General features: G+C 42.8%; 1 protein-coding gene across 2 annotated transcripts in view; it reads right to left on the bottom strand.

Moving 5' to 3' along the window:
* Positions 1-24,447, bottom strand: part of RRP36 (ribosomal RNA processing 36) — a 38,623-nt gene extending 14,176 nt beyond the window's left edge. The window contains exons 1-2 of one of the 2 annotated variants that reach the window (XM_077336488.1): positions 24,290-24,447; positions 17,360-17,851 (exon numbers count right to left, since the gene is read on the bottom strand). In XM_077336488.1, the coding sequence (XP_077192603.1) occupies positions 17,360-17,807 (448 nt within the window). In that variant the 5' untranslated portion in view covers positions 17,808-17,851; positions 24,290-24,447. Of the gene's footprint in view, positions 1-17,359; positions 17,852-24,037; positions 24,176-24,289 lie in introns of those variants that run through there. The other variant, XM_077336498.1, reaches the window with a different exon arrangement.
* Between the last annotated feature and the right edge of the window lie 26 nt (positions 24,448-24,473).

Here is a 24,473-nt window from a genome sequence, read left to right as displayed (position 1 = left end):
GGATCACTGTGGCTAGGTGTTCCAGAGCCAAGTAGGGCATTAGTAGCTTGTCTGAGGTGGTGAAATGCCAGCTATGCTAACTTTGTGACCTGGACTTCCATTGTAAGGAAAGCATCCAGGATCATGCCCAGGTTCCTGGCAGAGTGAGCCGCTAAGAGCTGCACTCCATCCAGGGTGGGCAGAATGAATGAATGACCTGCAAATCACTTTGCTCCAGGCAAAGGATGGCTTCAATAATGAAACAAGAAATGACAAACTGCACTGAAGTTCACAGTTGCCAAGCAGGAGAATGACAAGTAATGAAAGGAAAGATGTATTCAGAGTGGTAGTCCTGTTCTTTCAATGTAAAACTATGCACAAATTAATCAGCCCTTCCACTAAGGATGTCTGTGAGGTCTATATCTCTGCTCCCCATTTTATCCTTAGTAGTCCTCCTGTGGGGCAGGTTAGGTTGAAAGAAAGACTGGTCCAAGGTCAACCTTCTTGGCTGAATGGTGGCATGAATACAGTTCTCACCATGCCTAGCCCTAATCTAGTGGTTTTTAAATGTTCTGCAGTGCAATCCATTTGTAAGTGCTCAGTAGTCTTTGGGATCCACTTGATCTCCAGTCATTAACCATAGCTCCTTGGAAGAAAAGCAAGGATCAAATGGTGCATGAGACAAAATGGCAGACTAAGGCTGGGGAAATCAGAATTGTTGTGAGCTATTTTGCAGATAAGGTCTCAATACTCCACTGTGACCTCCCTGCCATGCTTGATTCAGAACAGGAACTGGAGGCTCCTTGGTGTTTGATAACTTCAGATTGCTCTCACAGACTGAAGTAGATAGGTTGTCAAGTGAAGTTGTGCACTTGCCCATTAGACCCCTGTCCTTTTTGGCTGCTCAGAACAAGTGACAAGAGGATAGGAGGCTCTAGGAGATCATCAACCTTTCCCTATCTTCTGGGGAATTCCCAAAGAGGTTAAAAGATGCAGTGGCCTGGCTCTTATGGAAAAAAACAGCACTGGATTCTCAGGACCCATCCAGCTACCACCCCACCTCACATTTGGTGTTTCTGGGGAAGGTAGTTGAAAAGGCAGCTGTGAACCAACTCCTGGCTTACCTAGAGAAAGATTCAGTCCTTGACCCATTTCAGTCTGACTTCTATCCTGGTCATGGGGTAGAGACAGCTTTGATTGCCCTGATGGATGATCTTTGATGACAGCTGGACAAAGGTGCTGCTCATGCTGCTAAATTTCCCATCAGCGTTTGATGTGGTAGATCTTAAGCTTCTTGATCACTGCCTTGGTGATGCTGGCAACAAGAGGGGACAGCCCTCCAGTGGCTGATCTCTTTCCACCAGGAACACCCAGCTCTACTTCCTAATGGACGAACAGCTGGACTCTTCCCCCCCAGAAAAAGTTGCCAGATGTTTGGAAGCTGTGACAATCTGGGTTAAGCAGAGTCATCTGAAACACAACTCCAAGATGTAAGTTCTGTGGCTGGGTAGGAAAGGACCAGACGAGGCATATATGAGATTGTTTCCAAGTTTGAGTTAATCCTTGAAAAGGCCAAATAGATGTATTTTTTGATGATGATATATAGAGACATCCCCTTCAAGGATCGCTGCCTTGTCGTGGCGAAGGGGCTTGCGTAGCTCAGTGAAGCTATGAGCTATGCCGTGCAGGGCCACCCAAGACGGACAGATCATAGCAGAGAGCTTTGACAAAAGGTGATCCACTGGAGAAGGAAATGGCAAAACACTCCTATATCTTTGCCATGAAAACTCTATGGACAGTACGAAAAGGCAAAATGATATGATGCCGGAAAATGAGCCCCTCAGGTCAGAAGGTGTCCAATATGCTACTGGAGATGAGCAGACGGCTAGTACGAGTAGCACCAGAATGAATGAAGCAATTGGGCCAAAGCTGAAAGGACGCACAGTTGTGGAGGGAACTGGTGGTGAAAAGACAGATGCTGTAAAGACTTTTATTCCATAGGAACCTGGAACATCAGATCTATGAATCAAGGCAAGCTGGATGTGGTCAAACAAGAGATGACAAGACTGAACATCGACATTTTAGGAATCAGTGAACTAAACTGGACAGGAATGGGTGAATTTAATTTAATTTAATTCAGATGACCATCAAGTATACCACTATGGGCAAGAATCTCTCAGAAGAAATGGAGTAGCCTTCAGAATCAATAGAAGAGTAGGAAAAGCAGTATTGGGATACAATCCCCAAAATGACAGAATGATCTCAGTTCGAATCCAAGGCAAACCTTTCAATCCTGGAATGTGAAGTCAAATGGGCCTTAAGTAGAGGACCGGAAGGCCTGGAGGATCATTGTACATGGGGTCGCAGTGGGTCAGACATAACTTTGCAACTAACAACAACAACATAGAGATACATGCTCTAACACAGGGAGCTTCTACGGGTTTTCAGCGTAGTACCACAGGCATTTAGCTGCTGTAGAGATTGAGAAATTGTTTTTGAATTGAACAAAGTTGGACAGATTTTGGATGGTAACATCAACAACTTTTCTCCAAAGTATTTAGAGAGCTGGGCATTCTCACTAACATCTGAAGAAGGCACCTTACTGTGCATTGTCTCTGGCATTTTCCATCTTCTGATATTAAAGTACTTCCAACTGGTGATAGAAGTGATGAGACTTATGTGTTGTTTTGAAGTAGGTTCCTTTAATGTCAGTGCATACCTTGATGTTGCACCTAATCTCTTTTGCCTTTTCTCTAAGAAAAAAATTGACTGAAGTGATTAATCAGAGAACACTCTTGGAGGATTGTAGTTTCTTGAGTGTTTTTTTTATTAACTGTACAGGCCACCTCTATACAGGTCAATTCACTGTTTAGTATCAATATTAGTGCAGTTATGGCTTAGCCACATAATTTCTGCAAGTATTAATACTCTAGAAGTCTGTTGTGAGTACTGGCTCTGCAATGCCATTCTACCTATTTACCTTCTGTCTGTTTTTATACTGTTATTACCTGTCCTGGGTCCTGAGATACTCAGAAGATGGCATATAACTTCATAAGTCAAGAAACTCTGGACACCTCAGTGATTTGGAAACTAGTTCTATTGAGAAACTACATTATCCCAATCATGGGTGCACCGATACTATCCTCAGTCCTTATGGTACTAGCACATGAAAGTATCAGGGAGCCTTAAGGACGCCACAGTCCATAGATAATATCCCAGATATATATCTCCTTCGTACTACTGATATAATAACTCACAACACAAACATCCCTGATACTACCACAATTTTGTTGTTGTTGTTAGTCGTGTCTGACCCATCGTGACCCCATGGACAATGATCCTTCAGGCCTTCCTGTCCTCTACCATTCCCCGGAGTCCATTTAAGTTTGCACCTACTGCTTCAGTGACTCCATCCAGCCACCTCATTCTCTGTCGTCCCCTTCTTCTTTTGCCCTCGATCACTCCCAGCATTAGGCTCTTCTCCAGGGAGTCTTTCCTTCTCATGAGGTGGCCAAAGTATTTGAATTTCATCTTCAGGATCTGGCCTTCTAAGGAGCAGTCAGGGCTGATCTCCTCTAGGAATACACAATGCACTTGGTCATCAATTTTTGCTACTATGTTCTCTCTCACAAATACTTTAGATAGTTCATATCTTCAGGACAACTGTACTAGCAGGAATACTCACAAAGTTCCACAATATCTAGGATTAAGGAATATAACATCTTATTTATGGCTTGATTTAGAGATCCATTACTATGACCAAGCTCTACAACCACATTTGCTCCAATACCCAAGACAGGGACTTGTACTTGAAAAGCTCTCACATTCTTAATTCTGAAATACTTACCCAGTGAAGCCATGGGCTGACCAGTTTGACCAGAAGATAAATTAGCAGAACATTGAGAGTTGTCACCAACAACTCCCAGTGGAGATTACTCCAGCATAATGATCTCTAATCCATCCCGGACAATATTTCTCTTACACATCTTGAGTGATGGGCTCAAACTGAATTTCAGATAGCACCTTTTAGATCAGGCAGTTATATATGAGCAACAACAGGCCATCTGACACACACACACAAACTAAGGTGCTTCATCTGCAGAAAACTCAGATAACATCTGTGTCCTCATATCTTTCTCAGGCAGTTCTATTATAGAACAACATAAGCCATCCTATCAGGGCATACTGGAAGATGAAGAGATTAAGGGGATACATACCATCTTCTGCATTTATTTAAGAGAAATACACCAGCCTCTGTGCAGAAGAATAAAGAGCCATAAATTGGACATAAAAAATAGAAATGTTCCAAGATCTTTGAGATGATATATTACTCTCTGCAAGATCTTCAAAGTAACCATATGATGACCTCAAAGTAACAATATTTCAGTCCCCCCCCCCAACAAAAAGAGGTAGGATTTCTAAATGAAATTAGTGAACTAGAATTCGCCAAATTTGATTCAGTTAAATTTAGGCTTAATCAGGACTGTGGGTTATTTTTTTCTTCAGCGTTAAATTAGCCAAGATGGGTTGTACACGGGTCACTCTGATTAAAAAACAAACAAACAGGTCTGCACAGATCAATTTTTAACCCAGCCTTCTAGGAATGCTGGGTGGTATACATGTCCCCATTACCTAATATCACAATAACCCTGTGAGATTGAAAGAGAGTTACTGACTCAGATTCACTAAGACAGTTTATGCACTGGGGACTTCACTGCCCCAGATCCCGTGCAGGAGCGCAGATCGGGGGCAGGTGAGGTGCACCGGGCCAAATGCTTCCCCTTGTGGGTGCAGGAAGAGGTGGGGCAACCGGCCACGACTAAAACTCCAGCCTGCAGCCTGGCATGAAACCTCCAGTGCACAAATGGTCTAAGGGGGCATCGCAGATAAAATAGATTTGAACCTGTGTGACAGCTGCTCTCTTCACAATGACGTTTCCCAGCAGTCCCATCTCAAGGATATTATTTATTTACTTATATTTTAACTTGTAGCCACTCCCGAAAGATGGCTCGTGGCAGGTTTCAACTATCATTTCCCACCAAAACCCCATTAAAACCCATTAACACCCCCAACTCCAATAATCAATTTACCAAGTGGCGAAAAACCCCTAACCCCGCCCTCCAGATGATGGTCCCTACCTCAGGAAGGTAGGTGTAAGGCCGATGACCTGGCTCAATTTGTTTGGACCCAAGATATTCCCACCCTGGCCTCAACCAAAGACCTGGTGGAAGAGCTCCATTTTACAGGACCTGCAGAACTGTGATAACTCTGTCAGGGCCCTCAGCTCTCTCAGGAACTCATACCACCAGGTCGGGGCGAGGGACGGAAAGGCCCTGACCTGGGTTAAGGCCAGGCAAACCTCCCTTGGGTCAGGGACTTCCAACAAATTTGCACCTACAAAGAGCTCTGTGGGGGGCATAAGAAGGCAAGAGGTAAGAGGTATCAATGGCTACCCATCATGATGGCTACATGGAAGCTTTGGGTTCAAGGCAGTTCCATTCTAGATTCCGAGAGGCTTACTGATTAACCATGTCTGGATTTTTGCATCTGGACCTATGAAATTTCAGACACATACAGCTGTTGTATTCATGGTTAAAATCTTCACTGAACCCTTGGGAGGAAGCAAGATACTGTCACGTCTCTTAAGGAAAGTTATTCAAGAAAATGTGAGAAATGACCCCAGGCTCTGAGTAACTTAGGTGAGCAGATAGCACATCAGAAAGTGAGAAAAGATACTGGCATATTCAAAACCACACACAATGGGAAGAAAAATATTAAGTGCTCTAAAGTTAATAGATGTTAAACTAATGGTGACACCTGAGGGGAAAGACTAGAGATCTACTGTGGTCAGTTCAATAAAACTCCATCCCCCTTGCATTTGACAGCAGTCAAGAAGCAGCCAAGGAATGCAAAGATGCATGTCGAAGACAAAAAAATAAAATTGAAAACCTATCCCATTATATAAATAAATGGTATGCTCCTCAGGCTGATCTTTGGTTCAATTCTCCTTGCTTAAAACTAATTAAAGAGGGGAAAGACAAATGACAGCAAATGCATGGGAAGAGATTAGAGTTGTTTAGTATGGTAAGGAAATGAAGGTGTCACAGAATAAAGGGGGGGGGGAGGATGTCAGGTTCTCTAACTTACCATTGCTGTTCGAAGAGTTATTTGGAAAGACAGCTACCACAATTTTAAAATGTATTTAAAAATCCAAGTTATATACCACTGAAAACTGTTCAGTGCTCCCCATTAAAAAAATAATCACAGAACCATGATTACATATTGTACCCATCCTCCAATGCAAGATTTGGTATCACAACTGAACAAAGCCAGTGGTACGAGGCCAGCTTGTAGTCTGGTTCTAGGAGAACAAGCTGAGGGAGGGAGGGGGGCGTCAAGTTCAGCCACTCCCTCTTCCCCTTGTGTGCACAATATAGTTAGTCCCCTCAGCATACCAACTGGGCAAGCTATGAATTTTGCACCTGTCATGCAGCCCCAGATCGCAAACCCATATTCATTCTCAAATTGCCTCCAGTATTTGCAGGATAAACACAACTTATATCTTGATTCTGCTGTGACAGCCAACTATAGTTTGCCACAAACAGGAAGTTGTTCATCAGATGGTGTGCTCAAGGGAACCTGTGAGCATGAAGACCCTTTCAGATTCCTTCATGCAGCACCACACTGTGGTTAGGCACTGTATGTCAAGGAAGTGCTGCATGTCTCAGTATCTTCTGTCAACAGAAACAATGCAAAGAACATCCTTTTTTAAACACATGTTGGAAGCTGAAAGACAACTGCAGAACTTGGGGCATCCCACCCAACAATGGGGCTTTAAATACAGATAGATTTCTAAGAAATCCCAACATTGACGGAGGATCAGATTACCCTGCTTCAAAGACTGCAGCCACTCTGCTGGCTGACTTTGGGGGGGGGGGGGACACTTATATAACTATACAATGTTTTCCCCCACATAGTCAATTTCCATGCTTGAAAACTGTGATTTAAAAAATACCCACAGTGTAAATGTTCATTTTACGACAAATGCACAGATCAGGTAGCTGAATAATTTTCAAGTGGGGGAGGGACAATGTCTGAAATGGCCCTCAGGCTTGAAAGAAAGGGCACTGGGCAAGATGGATTCTTGATCTGACTCACTGTATCAATTTTTAATGCAGACACTAGTTTTATACAACCCATTAGGCAGCATTTGACTGTGATATATTTTCTACTTTACATGTTTGCTATCAAAAGAATGTAAACTACCTCATATTTTTTTTGTGCCTTCTAATCCCTTCTCATCAGTCATTCAGGCTTGCTCTCATGGAGCTCATTCCCATACATCTGCTTCTTCACAGGCTAATACTTTCATGCTTAAAGGCCATCCAAGGCTATTAAGCAGCGAAGCCAGCCTCAGAGGTGACAAACAGAGGGTCAAAAGGAACCACCAAGTAAAAAAGCTACAAAACCCACAATTCGTACATATGGTAGGAAAAGACTAGACTCTTGTCAAGGTTCAGTCACTGCCCACGAAATCACTGATCTGAACCTCTAAATAAAACACTAAGAGGGTGCTGGGAGGAGCTGGGACTCACCACCTAGCCACCCCTCAGGTAGGGTGTCCCGACTGCCCTGATTGGCCGTCCATCCAACAAATGGCAAAATCAGGAGGGATGACCCACCTGTGGCTGCATCCCCCTACATCTTCTGTATGGAAGAAGTTTCAGCCTGGTAAGCAGGAGCTGGGAGGGTGAAGGCCTGGGACTGTGGGCTGGTGAGGGGAGGGTAGGGTGGGGGGGAGGAGGGAGGGAGCCCCCATTAGTGTTTGCCCCAGCTGCAGCCTCACCGGGCCCCGGTGATGCTGCCTGGGGGGTGGGGAGGCAAGATAGTTCCCACCAATGCTCCAGCTGCCCTGAGCAGTTCCGGCCACAGCCTTGCCAGACCTTGGTGGGGCTGGTGGGGCTGTCCAGTGCAGTAGGAGGAGGAGCGGGGTCCCCACCAGCACTACCCCTCCCCCTGACCCAAGAAGGCCTACTGAAGCCTCTGCGGGCCTTTTGGGGGCAGTGAGTGGAGGAATGGAGTCCCCACTAGTACTTCCCCTCTGCCCTGAAAGTGTCCGAGGCCTCTGCAGACTTCAGCTGGCCTCCCCAGTGTAGCGGGGAGGGGATCTAATGCCTGTTGTATTCCTGGATACAACAGGCTTTTTTGCTATTGACATACATATAAGCTGGTCGCTAAATGCTAAATGCCACCTTGCAGTGGCAAGAGGGAGAAAATAGGGTCCTTTTTATTTTAAAGGAATGATTGGAATTCCTGGGATGTACTAAGCAAGGTTATATGGAGCCATTCAAGTTCAAAGAAGGTGCCCTAGGCTGGAGGAAAGCATCAGGCTTTGTGGAACTGAGCATCCTCATGCAAATCTATAATTTTAGGCTCTTTGTAGTTATAAGTGTATTTAAAATGCAATACAAGTTTTGAAAAGGCAATAGTTCACGAGCAAAGGATTTGATCTGTGAATGCTATTTGATGCAAATAATGAGTAAAATCATTGCCACTAAGGGCAGGCTCCGAACTTAGTGAAGAGAATGCAGTTTGGCCCAAATCCAGACTGAGTTCCATACATACACAACTAGGCCAAACCTCTTAGTTGTATCAGCCCATGTGAAAGTCATATTTACCACCTTAGTGTGTTCACAGTTGTACTTGAGTATTATCTATCATAACAAGTGTACATCAGAAGCACAGGTATTAGACAGTCAGTCCCACTGAACTCAACAGGACTACTTGACGGAACAAGCTCTGGTTTCTGCTATAATAGCAATTAACACCAACCTGAGAATTATGTTTAATTGCTTCAATACATGGATAAAGTCACTGGGTACTTTACTAAATAGCAAAAAGATGTACTAGGTCTAGTGCAATTTGGAAGAAGTCAATTTGTTTAATGGCAGCATTTACCAATGGGAATGTGATTTTCTCCCAAACACATGTAATACAAATGGAAAACCTAATTAAAAATGATTATTCAAATAGGGGCTTTCAGCTTGTTAGCTTAAAGAGCTTTAATTTAAACCAATCCACCCCAGTCCTTTTCATCAAATTTGGCACAGGTCTGACTGGCAGTTACTGGAATCTGTCTGCAGAGTATGGAAGAAAGAGCACTGCACTTTTGATGTCTGCAGAGGTTTTCTCATGGAAATTGGGAGGGGGAGACCTCCACCCCATGCATATTCTGTTTGAACCATGGTTGGGTAGCTTTCCAAAGCTTGTCTATTTCTCCTCACTCACATCTCTTTTTGCAAATTTCTGGGCTGAATTCACTCACTATAACTCATTTTTATTTGTATTATTAACCCTGATCCCACGCCTTTCCCTCTCCTCCTCTCATAACCAGCATTTGCCTAATATAGATTAAAATCTCTCCAAAGCACCAGGCAGTATTACAGCACTACATAACCACCATAAAATAAAACTGTGATAAAAACCTCCAAACTCTCTTTATAGCTCTCGTGATATCCAAGGCCTGTCCCCAGGCTTTTCATTCTTAGTTCTTTTATTTAAAATGTAGACAACCAAAATTCAAAACACTCCCACATGTGTCATAATTCTGCAGTCTTTTCTTTCAAATACTTTCAACATATTGATGGCTCAAAGCTCTTTCTTGCCACAGCTACCCCAGCCTCATGGGCAGAGCTTTCAGACTGCATGTTTGCTGCCTTACCACTCTGTGCCACAAGAGGCTCTTCAAAAATATATGTTGTTGGAAATGGAAGAAGGCGTAACGCAGTCTCATGACTGCAAACACTTGATCCAGAATTTTGTTAACTGGCATTGTAGAGAAATCGGTTTTCGCTGCATCGCTGTTAATAAGTTCAATGAACTCCTCTTGTGCTGTCTCAGGAACATCTTCAACTTTGGCTGTGAATGGGCTTCTGGCAAGTGCAAATGGGGCATCAGGTAGATTTGGAAAGTACAATGAAATTTTGTCTGCGAGCATGTGCAAGTGTTCTATCACAGAAATTATCATCCTAATCCTTTTGTCTGGTTCAATATCATGTTCCTCAAAGAAAGGAGATAAGATAGGCAACATGCAAATTTTATTTTCATCATTTTTTTTTTTGCCAAAGCTGTAGTTTCATTTGGCATGATCGGATCTTTTGAGACAAATTGAGGCATGTTGCATTTGGTCCTTGCAGTGATAAATTTAACTCATTTAAGTCAGCAAAGATGTCAACCAAGTAAGCTTTGTTGTTGTTGTTATGTGCGAAGTCGTGTCCGACCCATCGCGACCCCATGGACAATGATCCTCCAGGCCTTCCTGTCCTCTACCATTCCCCGGAGTCCATTTAAGTTTGCACGTGCTGCTTCAGTGACTCCATCCAGCCACCTCATTCTCTGTCGTCCCCTTCTTCTTTTGCCCTCGATCGCTCCCAGCATTAGGCTCTTCTCCAGGGAGTCCTTCCTTCTCATGAGGTGGCCAAAATATTTGAGTTTCATCTTCAGGATCTGGCCTTCTAAAGAGCAGTCAGGGCTGATCTCCTCTAGGACTGACCGGTTTGTTCGCCTTGCAGTCCAAGGGACTCGCAAGAGTCTTCTCCAGCACCAGAGTTCAAAAGCCTCAATTCTTTGACGCTCGGCCTTCCTTATGGTCCAACTTTCGCAGCCATACATTGCAACTGGGAAGACCATAGCCTTGACTAAACGCACTTTTGTTGGCAGGGTGATGTCTCTGCTTTTTAGGATGCTCTCTAGATTTGCCATAGCTTTCCTCCCCAGGAGCAAGCGTCTTTTAATTTCTTTGCTGCAGTCCCCATCTGCAGTGATCTTGGAGCCCAGGAAAATAAAATCTGTCACTATCTCCATTTCTTCCCCTTCTATTTGCCAGGAATTGAGAGGGCCGGATGCCATGATCTTTGTTTTCTTGATGTTGAGTTTCAAGCCAACTTTTGCACTCTCCTCCTTCACCCGCATCAACAGGCTCTTTAGTTCCTCTTCACTTTCTGCCATTAGAGTGGTATCATCTGCATATCTGAGGTTGTTGATATTTCTCCCTGCAATCTTGATCCCAATTTGTGACTCCTCTAATCCCGCATTTCTCATGATGTGCTCTGCATACAAGTTAAATAGGCAAGGCGACAGTATACAGCCTTGCCGAACTCCTTTCTCAATTTTGAACCAGTCAGTGATTCCATGTTCAGTTCTCACTGTTGCTTCTTGACCTGCATATAAATTTCTCAAGAGACAAATAAGATGCTCTGGTATTCCCATCTCTTTAAGAACTTGCCACAATTTGTTGTGCTCCACACAATCAAAGGCTTTAGCATAGTCAATGAAGCAGAAGTAGACGTTCTCCTGGTACTCCCTAGCTTTCTCCATGATCCAGTGTATGTTGGCAATTTGATCTCTAGTTCCTCTGCCTCTTCGAAATCCTGCCTGTACTTCTGGAAGTTCTCGGTCCACATATTGCTGGAGCCTAGCTTGTAGGATTTTGAGCATAACTTTGCTAGCATGAGAAATTAGTGCAATGGTGCGGTAGTTTGAACATTCTTTGGCATTGCCCTTCTTTGGGATTGGAATGTAAACTGACCTTTTCCAATCCTGTGGCCATTGTTGAGTTTTCCAAATTTGCTGGCATATTGAGTGTAGCACTTTTACTGCATCGTCCTTTAAGATTTTGAATAGTTCAACTGGAATGCTGTCACTACCACTAGCTTTATTGTTGCTCAGACTTCCTAAGGCCCATTTGACTTCACATTCCAGGATGTCTGGCTCCATGTCAGTAACTACCCCATTGTGGTCATCAGGGATGTTAAGCTCGCTCTTGTATAGTTCTTCTGTATAATTTTGCCACCTTTCTTTAATCTCTTCTGCTTCTGTGAGGTCCCTACCATTTTGGTCCCTTATCATACCCACCTTTGCATGAAACGTTCTCTTCATATCTCCAATTTTCTTGAAAAGATCTCTGGTCCTCCCCATTCTATTATTTTCTTCTATTTGTTTGCACTGTTCATTTAAGAAGGCATTCTTATCTCTTCTAGCTTTTCTCTGGAATTCTGCATTCAATTGGGTGTATCTTTCTCTTTCTCCCTTGCCTTTCACTTCCCTTCTCTCCTTAGCTATTTGTAAAGCTTCCTCAGACAGCCATTTTGATTTCTTGCATTTCTTTTTCTTTGGGATGGTTTTAGTTGCTACCTCTTGTACAATGTTGCGAACCTCCGTCCATAATTCTTCAGGCACTCTGTCTATCAGATCTAATTCCTTAAATCTATTTGTCACCTCCACTGTGTATTCGTCGGGGATATGATTTAGTTCATACCTGAGTGGCCTAGTGCTTTTCCCTACTTTCTTCAATTTAAGCCTAAATTTTGCAACAAGAAGCTCATGATCTGAACCACAATCAGCTCCTGGTCTTGTTTTTATTGACTGGATAGAACTTTTCCATCTTTGGCTGCAGAGCACATAGTCAATCTGATTTCTGTGTTGACCGTCTGGTGATGTCCATGTGTAGAGTCGTCTCTTGGGTTGCTGGAAAAGAGTGTTTGCTATGACCATTGTATTCTCTTGACAAAATTCTACCAGCCTGTGCCCTGCTTCATTTTGTACTCCAAGGCCAAACTTGCCTGTTATCCCGGTTATCTTTTGGCTTCCTACTTTAGCATTCCAATCCCCCATGATGATAAGCACATCATTTTTGGGCGTTGCTTCTAGAAGGTGTTGTAGGGCTTCATAGAACTGATCAACTTCATCCTCTTCAGCAGCAGTGGTTGGGGCGTAGACCTGGATCACTGTGATGTTGAATGGTTTGCCTTGGATTCGAACTGAGATCATTCTGTCATTTTGGGGATTGTATCCCATGACTGCTTTTCCTACTCTCTTATTGATTATGAAGGCTACTCCATTTCTTCTGCGAGATTCTTGTCCACAGTAGTATACCTGATGGTCATCTGAATTAAATTCACCCATTCCTGTCCATTTTAGTTCACTGATTCCTAAAATGTCGATGTTCAGTCTTCTCATTTCTTGTTTAACCACGTCCAGCTTGCCTTGATTCATGGATCTGACGTTCCAGGTTCCTATGGAATAAAAATCTTTACAGCATCGGACTGTCTTTTCGCCACCAGTTACTTCCACAACTGAGCGTCCTTTCGGCTTTGGCCCAGCCGCTTCATTCATTCTGGCGCTACTCGTACTAGCCGTCTGCTCATCCCCAGTAGCATATTGGACACCTTCCGACCTGAGGGGCTCATCTTCCAGCGTCATATCGTTATGCCTATTGGAACTGTCCATAGAGTTTTCATGGCAAAGATACTGGAGTGGTTTGCCATTTCCTTCTCCAGTGGATCACCTTTTGTCAGAGCTCTCAGCTATGACCTGTCCGTCTTGGGTGGCCCTGCACGGTATAGCTCATAGCTTCACTGAACTACGCAAGCCCCCTTGCCACAACATGGCAGCGATCCTTGAAGGGGGAATAGCTTACCAAGTAAGCTATTTTCTGCAATTCATTTTTATCACTGAAAAGTGCTTCGAACTGCGGTCTTGCTTTGTTTAAAAAACGTTTTGTGTTAATCATGAAGCTCAAAAACACGTCTTAAAACCTTTCCTCTCGACAACCATCTCACTTCAGTGTGAAATAGAAGAGCACTGTTCAACGCATCCAACTCGTTGCACAGTTGTGAAAACAGCTGACTGTTTGAAGTGTTCGCCTTTACAAAATTGACAGAACTTACTTCTTATAACTCTTGTGGCAGTGTCTTCATTGCCATTTTTTGCTGATGAATCATGCAGTGAGTTCCAATGACTTTTGGTGACTCATTCAGTACCAAATGTTGAAATCCAGATCGACATCCTAGTACAGCTAGAGTACCATTGGAACAAACAGCACAAACCTTTTCCCAAGAGATCTTAAGCTCTTTCAGAAATGAACCAACTATGTCAAATACATCACGTGCAGTAGTTGTTGTTTCAAGAGATTTGCAAAAAAGAAACTCATTTTTAAAGTCACCATCATTAATATACCTCACGTAAACCAGTAACTGCAAACAGTTTGCAACGTCTGTAGATTCATCAAGATGGATACTGAATATTGGAAGTGGAGCAGATTTAATTTCCTGGATTACCTGATCAAGAATATCAGCAGATGTGTCATCTATTCTTCTGAAGACAGTGTCGTTAGATATGGATATTGCACTCAATTTCGTAACAAATTCATCTCCGATCATAACTCGAACAATGTCTTTGGCTGCTGGCAACAGTAAATCCTCAGCATTGGTGTGATTCTGTGTGCCACCAAATATGAAGCTTCAATGGCTGCTACATTTTGTTTATGGTACTTGCCACCAGTGTCAAGTCTGGCTTTCCTGAGTCCGTCAGCTTTGCTTCTAAAATAGTTGGTATCCTTGCCAGCAAAACTCAGATGCTTGTTATCAAAATGGCATTTTAGTTTCTTCGGTTTCATAGATTTGGCCGATATAATACAAAAGATTATACATAGCATAGTTGTCAATACAGTTCATTAAAGTTTGCTATGATTTACTGGTGTTGCTTTTTTTACGTACCTGTTACTTTCACAAGGGGGCAGGATTCACATAAACCACAGTTGAATATAAAAAGACCAATCAGCATCCAGATTAAGTTCCCATGGTACAGCTGTTTTTTTGCAGTAGTTAATGATTTTACAGTACATACTTTTACATTTACCCAGTAATTATAATTCATGAAGTGTTCTTTTACCTCCAATATTGCTGCTTTCAAAACAGTAGCTGTTTTCTACACAGTACCTGCTCTCTACACATGTGTGACTGGTCCACATAAGTGCATTATGGCGCCAACCCTGTCACATACACCTGTATTTGTATGGGGTGTATGCAATGGGGTTTATACACGGGGTACTCGTATGTGGGAGTATCTGCATGTGGGCGGACCTGCCTGGAGATAGATAGAGGAGCGGAGTCTCGGTTCCAATGACCATCGGAAATATGTGTTTTCTGATGGTCTTAGGCAACCTCTGCAAAAGGGTCATTTGACTCCCAAAGGGGTCGCTACCCACAGGATGAGAACCACTGCATTAGATGCTATAAGACACAGAGGCAGTGGTAGAGTTGGTACAAATCTGGGCTGCCAGTCCATTCTTTCTGGACCACCAACCCAGGCACAATACAAAGAAGTCTGGTCACATAAAAAAGAAAGAAGCCAAGCTCCAGCCTTTTTAAGGTTTTCACTTTTCGGACAGTGATGCAATGGCATTATCTGATGCTGCAATAGGGTGCCTAAGGAACAGTCTCTTTTTCCTTGCTGTTCTTCTCATGCTCAGCATCTATTGATTGTTTCAAGTTGTGCATTCATGCAAGAGATTACAAAAAACACCAATTACTCCCCATGCAACATTTGACTACTTTTCTTGTTTAATTTGCTCCATCTGAATTATCCTGTACAAAAGAACCATTTTAGATCGCCATGTTTTGTACTTCCACAGAATCATTTATTATTTGTACACCACTGCATTTTCATCAACTTCTATTTTCACTTTTGAATTTCATTAGTGTTTTTGCTCCCTCTCCCAGATCCATTTATTATGCTAAATGAGACCTAATCCACATCCCTGCTGAACTCATTAGGCACCTTCCCGATTAACTACATTGGTATTTATAATTGTGCATTGTTTGTGGTACATCAACCATTATTAATTCATGTAAAAGCATCACTCTTGGTACTGCCATTTCTTAACAATTTAATAAGGTCCTCAAGATAACTGGCATTTGTCTGAACAATGTAGCACTTGGAACCATTTAAGTATTAAAAATATCAATTTTCATTTGTGTATATTTCTGAACTTCACAATAAACTATGGCTACAGGACCGCAGTACACTAATAAGGGGAAAACAACAAATAAACAATATTTGAATACACTGCAGTTGGACTAATCTTGGGATTCCGAAAACCAGACAAGCCAGGGTTGAAAAGGTTGAGATTAATAATGCCTGTTTAATTTTGGGAAACTTCCACCACAGCTTAATTCTTACAAGCAACTCTTTTTTGTATTAAAACAAGAATTCAAATCTCAACTTAAAGGTTACCTTAGGAAGTCTCACTTTTCCAATTATCATATTGCATTGCTTACTGCATTTAGTAAACATATTTTTATGATGGAAAACATGTCTGAGTGGCATCATATGTTTTCTATTAACGTTCCAGGCTATTTCTTGCTGACAATATCACAATACTCTAATATGCTTGTTCTCTAGAGGAGACCAAACAATAGTTTTGGCTGAAAGCTGCAACATATATTTGGGACCTCACACTACAGTTGATTTTCAACAGACCTGACAATGGAAGGAAACCTGCACAATTACCAAGAGGCAACTTTGGCTTTTTATATAGTAACTAATTTTATAAAGAAACTAAGCTGATTTAGTACAAGCTTCAGTTGCTTACTGCAGCAGGCAACATGACTCACACAAAAGATGTTATTTTCCGGAACCAACAATTGTTTCCAATTACTCTTTATCCCTTTTTGCATCAACCTTTGAAGAGGGGCATCAATGCACATAAATGTTCCATAACAGAAACCAGTGGCAGTCTGCTTCAAGTTTAGGAGCCCATAGAGAGAAAACTGAGAACAAACTTTCACATAATGCTTAATTTTATATTTATATTCCACCCTTTCCCCAAGGCTCAGTGTTATTCTCGTACTGAAGATAAGGCAAGGTAATACGATTTTTTTAAAACAGTGATCTGCTCTGTTCTGCCATTTAGAAGTGCTATATGGACTGTGACCTTAGCCTTGTTACATGAGATGTTTAGTATGGTGTTTTGTGTTATATCTGCTTAGAGAGACTTTTATTGTAGGAGAAAATAAAATGCTTTAAGTTTTAAAAAACCCTAAACGTGGTTAAGTCTATATCTCTCATTTTTGTTACTTTGTATTAAGCTATCTATTTGGATTCTAACAAAATGTTTCCATTCAACTGCCCTGAGCCTTATAGGAGGGCGGTATAGAAATCAAACAAACAAACAAAAAACATAACTGGTTGTTCAAATGGAGCAACACAACTACTTTGGTATCTGTGTAATATATACAAACATTAAGCACATCACGCAGAAAGACATCATCAGTGCTATTCTGCTGGCAGAGAGAGCATGAAATATATAAAATTGCAGATAGCTGGTTATTAATAAAACAATGTAGGACAACTGAGCAACAAAGGAAGCAGAGTAAGCAACCCAAATGAATGGCGGTCATGATGGACTTCGGGGTTAACTGATATGAGAACATCTAAGACATAAAACCAGAAGTCACCAGAGAAAGAAAAGCTCAGAGCTGCTGATAGGTTGACACAGAGACACACAGTTTATTCAGCTTTTATAGGCATCAGTGTTTACCTTTTGTCAATTCTGGCTTTGACAGAGGATTGCTTGTCATGTCTTCTGAATCTGAGTCTCTGTTATTGCTTCTTGAGGAATCGCTGCCAACTTCGTCGTCATCATCTTCACCATCTTCACTACTTGTATCATCACTCTCATCGTTATCGCTCTCCACTCTCTCAAAATCGCTGTCATCTGAATCTTCATCTTCGGACTCCTGGCCAGTAGAATTTGCTGAAGGCAGCAGCTTTGGTCTCTTGGCATCATTAGTGCTTTCCCCAGTCCCACCTATCATGTCACTCAAGTTTTGCAAAGATCGCTTTTGAGTCAACAGTTGAGGACTGAGGGTGTTAGCCTCTCTGCATTCTTCTGAAGTCTGCGCTGCTGGGGTGCAAATGGCTTTATCAGAAGAAGAACGCTTCCTCTGGGGATGGCCCCCAGACTTATTCCCACGATGCTGCTTCATGAGGCTTCGGGTAGATTTTGCTGTTTCAACTGGTTAGCCTCAAGCTGAAAGAGAAAACACTCTTGTGTTCAGCTTTATTGTAATTTAACATTCAACAGAAACAGGGCTTGCTCTCCCTGCCCATACACCAACTCATGCAAAGATCAAGACTGGAAAGGACTACTTTAATCACCCTGCCAAACTGGAGACTTGTCTTATTGTTGGAAGAGGGACTTTGGCGTTGGCTGCGTATAAAGTAAAGGGAAAGGGAAGATGTTCTCTTTTGCCATAGGTCCAAGTAGTTTTATAATGCTAGGGCTCTCATTTGGTTATAGAAAGTTGTACATTCATATTTATCCTGCCTTAAGAGCTGGAAGGGACAAATTCAGTGACATAAGAAAATTAAACTCTCTGGAGGCGTTAACTCTTTCTGGGCCTCTTGTATTTGCCTCAAAATTCTGTAAAAAAAAATCCCTTCACACACAACACCAGTACTGTTCCTCACTTGCTCCCGCTGGTCCATTCTCCAGGATTAAGACTGCCATATATCAGACATAATGAAGAAAGTTTAATTAAACCGTGATTAGTGGATCATGTGAACTCAGCCCTCTAACTAACCACAATTAGCTTAGCTCCTTTAAGCCAGGATGTGAAGTTGTTTTTCTTAATTATGTTTTCATGCTATCTGTGATTGAGAAAACCTGCCTTGAAGTTTCTCTCACTCTTTAGACTACAGAGATTCCTGGTAAGGACTATTCAAAAACTGAAATTACTGTTGCACTTCACCATGTCTCACTAGCATTCCCCCCATCCAGACACAGGAATGCTGCCATATCTGGAGGGGCTTGTGGTATTTTTCTACTCCAAAGGCCCATTCTCCTGTGCCACCCATTTGTCAGACAGGCTCTGCTGCAGCCACCTTGGAGCTACTTGTGCCAATGCTGGCAGGATCTGGAAAACCTGCCACTCCCCAGACCTGCCTTGTTGCAATAAAGGTACAAAGCAGTACCTCTGCAGCCCACCCTGGATCTGAAGGAAGTGGCTCTGGTGGCAGGGGATTTTGCCATTTTGACAGACACAGGGGATGCCCCTGTCACACATGAAGTGTAATGTTTCCCAGACCTGCCTCACTGCTGTCACGGTAGAAGGTGAGCTCTGGCAGCAGAATGTGGAATAAGGATGCCAGTTTTGAGATGAAACTGAGGTGGTGGTGGTGGTATCTGTTGGAAACTTGAAAGTTTGTAGGAGACTGTATGTGTGATTGTTCTTACAGACTAGAATAAGGAAAAGATTAAAATGAAATTCTATGAAGATTTAAGGAGGTGGGAACTACTGAGTTGCTTGCAGTGCTGACAGATTTCATCTTCCCCGCTCTTACTGTCACTAACCTGTGATAAATGACTTGGTGATGTGAGTAACCTTTTCCCTTCCAACTGGTGTGCAGTACAAATTGGACTAGCAGGCTAGTTTACGAGCACAAAGATGGAGAAGGTGCAGCCAGGATTTACCAAAAACCAGGACCAAATGATCCTCTGTAAAATCCTGGTTTTATTTATTATACTTGTATACCGCAGCTCCCAAGAACTGGCTTGCGATGGTTCACATAAAAACATCATATATATATAACACACTTTAAAAACTTACAATATATAATATTCCCACAATAACAATAAAATCCCCTTAAAATTGTATCCTTGCAATAGTACTCCCAGTACTCAACAGTTTAAAAAGTCAGTGGTTTCATGGTGTCACAAGTAAGCAATGAATGTTTCTAATGGATAGAATCATAGAGTTGAAACAGGCCATACAGGCCAACTAGCCCAACCAGGATCAGCCTAAAGCATCCAGGATAACTATCTGTTCAGCTCCTGCCTAAAGAGCACCAGTGATGGGGAGCTCACCATTTCCTCAGGCAGCCTATTCCACTGCTGCACTACTCTGGCTGTGAAAAAAATTGCCCTGAAGAACACTTTAGCTGTTCCTGCCATTTTCATAAAGTTCTGTGAAACTTTAAAATGTATTCAGACAAGTAGGACTTGATAACAGGGATATGTCCAAAGGACTTAACAGGGATATTGGCATCTTATTTTGCTATATATGCTAATCTCATTCTGTCCTAACATCTGCATTCTCAACAATCCCGCAGAAGGGACACACATCCTCTTTAGTTTAGTTTTTATTTGGAATAGTAGATAGTAGATTTGAATAGTAGAGTGTAAAGTAATGAGCAGAATGTAAAGTGACTTGGAATGCTAGATTGGAATATATTTCTCTGGTCTGGTTTACACAGTCAATTGCCCCACTTCCAAAAAGATACTGTAAGGTCACCTCCATGCTTGAGAGGAAATTGATGGAGCATAATAGCAGGGTCTCAATTAATTCCTCTCAGCATCCTATAATTAAGAATATATGATATATTTTGATATATTTATTAAGCCCAAACAAATAGTAACTATATAAACTATATAAACTAAGCCTACTCTTCCCATTAGGCCCTTGAATCTGTTAAACATCTTCCTAATGTTGTATGCTAATCTACTGCTTATCCTTTAGTTATATGTATAGACTTGTAACTTCCATTTCATTGCATCTGAAGAAGCGTGTGTGTACACAAAAGTGATCACCTTGCATAAAACTCTGTTGGTCTTAAAGGTGCTACTGGACTCAAACTTTGTACTACCTTACAATGTTCTGTTACAGAAGCTTCATAAGCTATGCTCTCAAACTGCAACAGACTAACACAGTGTTCCCTGCGTAGCTCTACCTGAAATGGCTAACAATATGGCTAACAATACCTCGACATCCTGTCCATGTCATTTCCAAAACATATGCTTTTTTATGTGTACCCAAGCTTAACCTGTACAAGGATAGGGGTCTATTTCATAGGGCTCTAGCATGTCAAAGTGATTTGTATTTGTATAGCAACCTTGGGAGGAAAGATCTATGATTGATGGATACAATATACAAATAGTTCTACTGGACTTGACCAATGAGCCATGTAGCACAGTAGTTTGTCTCCCACCGTGGCCACCTTCAGATATCTTTAGAAGTATACATCACTGGGCATTTTCTGAGAACTTCATGGATGATAGCTCCATAGTTATTAAAGTATTACAAGATATAGTGATGGCTTAGATGGCTTTTAAAGGGGATTAGACAAATTCATGGAGGAGAAAAGGCCTATCAATAGCCATTAATAAAAAGAACCTCAATGTTTAGAAATAGTATGCCACTAAATATCATCTATGAGGGGAGCAATGGGACAGGGAGAAGAAAGTTTATGGGCTTCCAGAGCACTTGGCTGGTTACTGATTGTAGTAAGAGGCTGGACTCATTGGACATTGGTCCTATCCACCAGGGATCTTCTAATTTTATATAATTGTTAAGAGCAGAATCTCCACATTCAGGTGCAATATATTTATAAATGACCAGGATGCAAGCAACCTAACAATAGGCAGACAAGTCTCTGGCCACCCCAGGAGATGCTGTCAGACATATGATTTTGTTTATAGTCTCCAGAACCAAAGTAGATCTCCTTCATCCCACAGAGCACTTTAGTTCTGACCTGGATGGATGAATTTGGAACCAGAGTGAATGTATGAAAAACTTTGTAGAAAAGGAACAAGGAAGGCAAGTTGGAAGATAATTCACAAGATCATGTGGAACTGAATACCTGGAGCTCAAGCAATAATGTCTGAAACAGGGAAGCATCTTCAGCAGATATAGCAATGGATAAAAATATACAACAAGTGGCATAACCAAACGCCTTAAATGCCCTTTTGGAGTGGAGGCATCAGCAATGCTAACTTGGAAAAAAAGGTTACCACTGTAGATTGGAAGAATTCCACTGAGTTACATCTCTGTGCTCTAAAGGCAGTCTCATGTGGGGATGCTTGTCCAAATAAAAAATTACTTTGAATATCCTTAAAATAGGAGCCTCTTGTGGTGCCGAGTGGTAAGCAGCAGAAATGCTGTCTGAAGCAATGTCCATGAGGCTGGGAGTTCGATCCCAGCAGTCGGCTCAAGGTTGACTCAGCCTTTCATCCTTCTGAGGGGTAAAACGGTAATGACTGGGGAAGGCACTGGCAAGGCCACCCTGTATTGAGTCTGCCATGAAAACGCTGGAGGGCGTCACCCCAAGGGTCAGAAATGACTCGGTGCTTGCACACCTTTACCCTTAAAACAGAAAACATTCTTAACAGAAGAGCATTGTGTTGTGTGGAACTATGCAGCAAAAACCCTACTTTAACAGCACATGAGAGTGTGGCTAAGCCAGGGATCAGGGAGAATGGTCAAGCATCGTAGTTGAATGTAGAGATTATCTTATAAAGAGTTCAGGATTCAGGGTTGAAGAGATCCTGCTGTAAGGATAAAAACTATTTTGCCTAGAGTTGCCACTTTAAAAAATAATTATTCTGTACATTTAATAGTTGCATAACAGGAATAAACTAAAAGGTATTGCTTTTATTACCCCAGAAATTGAGTAATGGAAAATGTTTTGTGTGCCTGTTATGCATCTATTAAAGCTGTGCCAGTGTGAAAAAAAGGGTATGTTGATTTCTAGCAAACAGGGAGATTCAGGGTTTTTTTTTACTTATCATATAGCATGAGTGTTATGCAGCTAGGAAATCCTAAGATTGTCTTGCAGCCAGGCAAGAGACATTCAGAGGTGGTTAACTAATGTCTGCCCCCATGTCAAGACCCTGGTATTTTGTAGGGGGCGTCCATGTGATAGCCAAGACTGACCCTGCTTATTTTCTGAGTTCCAATTGGATCAGACCTGCCTGGATTACCCAGTTGTTTTGCCCCTTTTCTTGGGCAACTTTGGGAAGAATGATCTATTGTTTTAAAACACAAAACATAAGGTTTTGTCAGCTGCTAACGTGGGTAAAGTAAAAAGGATGAGCCTCTTGTGGCGCAGAGTGGTAAGGCAGCCGTCTGAAAGCTTTGCCCATGAGGCTGGGAGTTCGATCCCAGCAGCCGGCTCAAGGTTGACTCAGCCTTCCATCCTTCCGAGGTCGGTAAAATGAGTACCCAGCTTGCTGGGGGGTAAACGGTAATGACTGGGGAAGGCACTGGCAAACCACCCCGTATTGAGTCTGCCATGAAAACGCTAGAGGGCGTCACCCCAAGGGTCAGACATGACTCGGTGCTTGCACAGGGGATACCTTTACCTTTACCTTTAACGTGGGTAAAACAGGAATAGAGGTGCTACTAATGAAGGGGGAAACATAACTCCTCCAACTACTTCTGACCATGTGGGATTATGTCTCAGGAACACCTGTATATAATGTTAGTATTACAGCTAATGGTGCAATAAAAGTGCACATGTATTTCTTAAATTATTAATCCCTAGGCAAGTCACATTACGGAATAAACATAGAGCATATGGAATAAATATCTGTGCTCTTCTACTGAGCCACTACTTTTTGCCTACTTTTTCCTTGGTGACTGGTACAAACCTTTTGTTTTTCTCTTAATTATGCATCAACAGAACCAGCAGTCTGACAATGGAACTGATTACTAAATTGCACAGAGGGAGGCAATGTCTCCCTCACTGCTATCTTCAGGCAGAGGCTAGACAGCCAGTTACCAGAAATACTCCAGATTCAGATTTCCTGTATTAAGCAGAGAATCTGATTGGCTAAGAAACCGTGTTCTCATGCTGATTCTCATATATCCTTTTGATAAGAAAGTTTACAAAAGAGCAAAAATAGGAAAGTGGTATAGAAATTGCAGGATGATGCCTCTGAATTCTGACAAGCCTTAGCAGATGAGCCAGCTGACAGTCGAAGCAGCACACAGAGCTAAGGTTGCCAGCTCTGTGTTGGGAAGTACCTGGAGCCTTGGGGGTGGAGCCAAGAGTGGGCAGGATTTGGGGCGGGCCCTCGTTGGAGTCCACCCTCCAAAGCGGCCATTCCTTCCAGGGGAACTGATCTCTTTAGTCTGGAGCAGGGGTAGTCAAACTGCGGCCCTCCATATGTCCATGGACTACATTCGCTGGCAGGGGCTCATGGGAATTGTAGTCCATGGACATCTGGAGGACCGCGGTTTGACTACCCCTGGCCTGGAGATTAGCTATAATTCCACGAGATCCCTAGGTCGCACCTGGGCACTGGCATCCCTGAGAGGGGACTCTTCTTATACCACTCAGATGTGTGGATTCCAAAGGAAGTTGCAGAGCTGCAGGACTCAAGTCTGTGACCTCGAAAGAACCCAAGGATCACCATGCTGGACTCACACAGACTGACCTGCCGCATACTTCCACAAACCCACAAAAGGGCCGGAAGGCAGTCTCCTTCCCTCGATGAGGCACACGTGCAGGTCCGCCACAGCCATCCAGCCCAACCGACCCGCAAGACACGCGGCAGGCAGGCAGCGCCCTGCCCCCCACCCGCGCCCAGCCCACTCCCGCCTGCCTTCGCCCCTCTTTCCCCCTTTCCAGGGCAGCAAAGGGCACGTGGAGCAGCCAAGGAGGGGCTGCCGCCAGACGTGAGCGCTACCTGTTGTTCACGCGTTTGCAGGCTCATCCCCTCAAGGCAAGACTGGGTCTGCTTCCACGCGCTAAGCTGGTAGGCCGCGGCCAGCCGGCTCCTTCCGGTTTCTTAGCAACTGGCGGGGGCGGCGACACGCAGGAGGGAGTCACAAAGGGCGGGGCGCGCAACCCAGGAAGCGCTGTGACGTCAT

This window comes from Paroedura picta, chromosome 1, assembly GCF_049243985.1.
Source record: "Paroedura picta isolate Pp20150507F chromosome 1, Ppicta_v3.0, whole genome shotgun sequence".
NCBI classification, from domain to species: Eukaryota; Metazoa; Chordata; class Lepidosauria; order Squamata; family Gekkonidae; genus Paroedura; species Paroedura picta.
The sequence above is the reverse complement of the archived record's forward strand: the minus strand, read 5'-3'. Positions and strand labels throughout refer to the sequence as shown.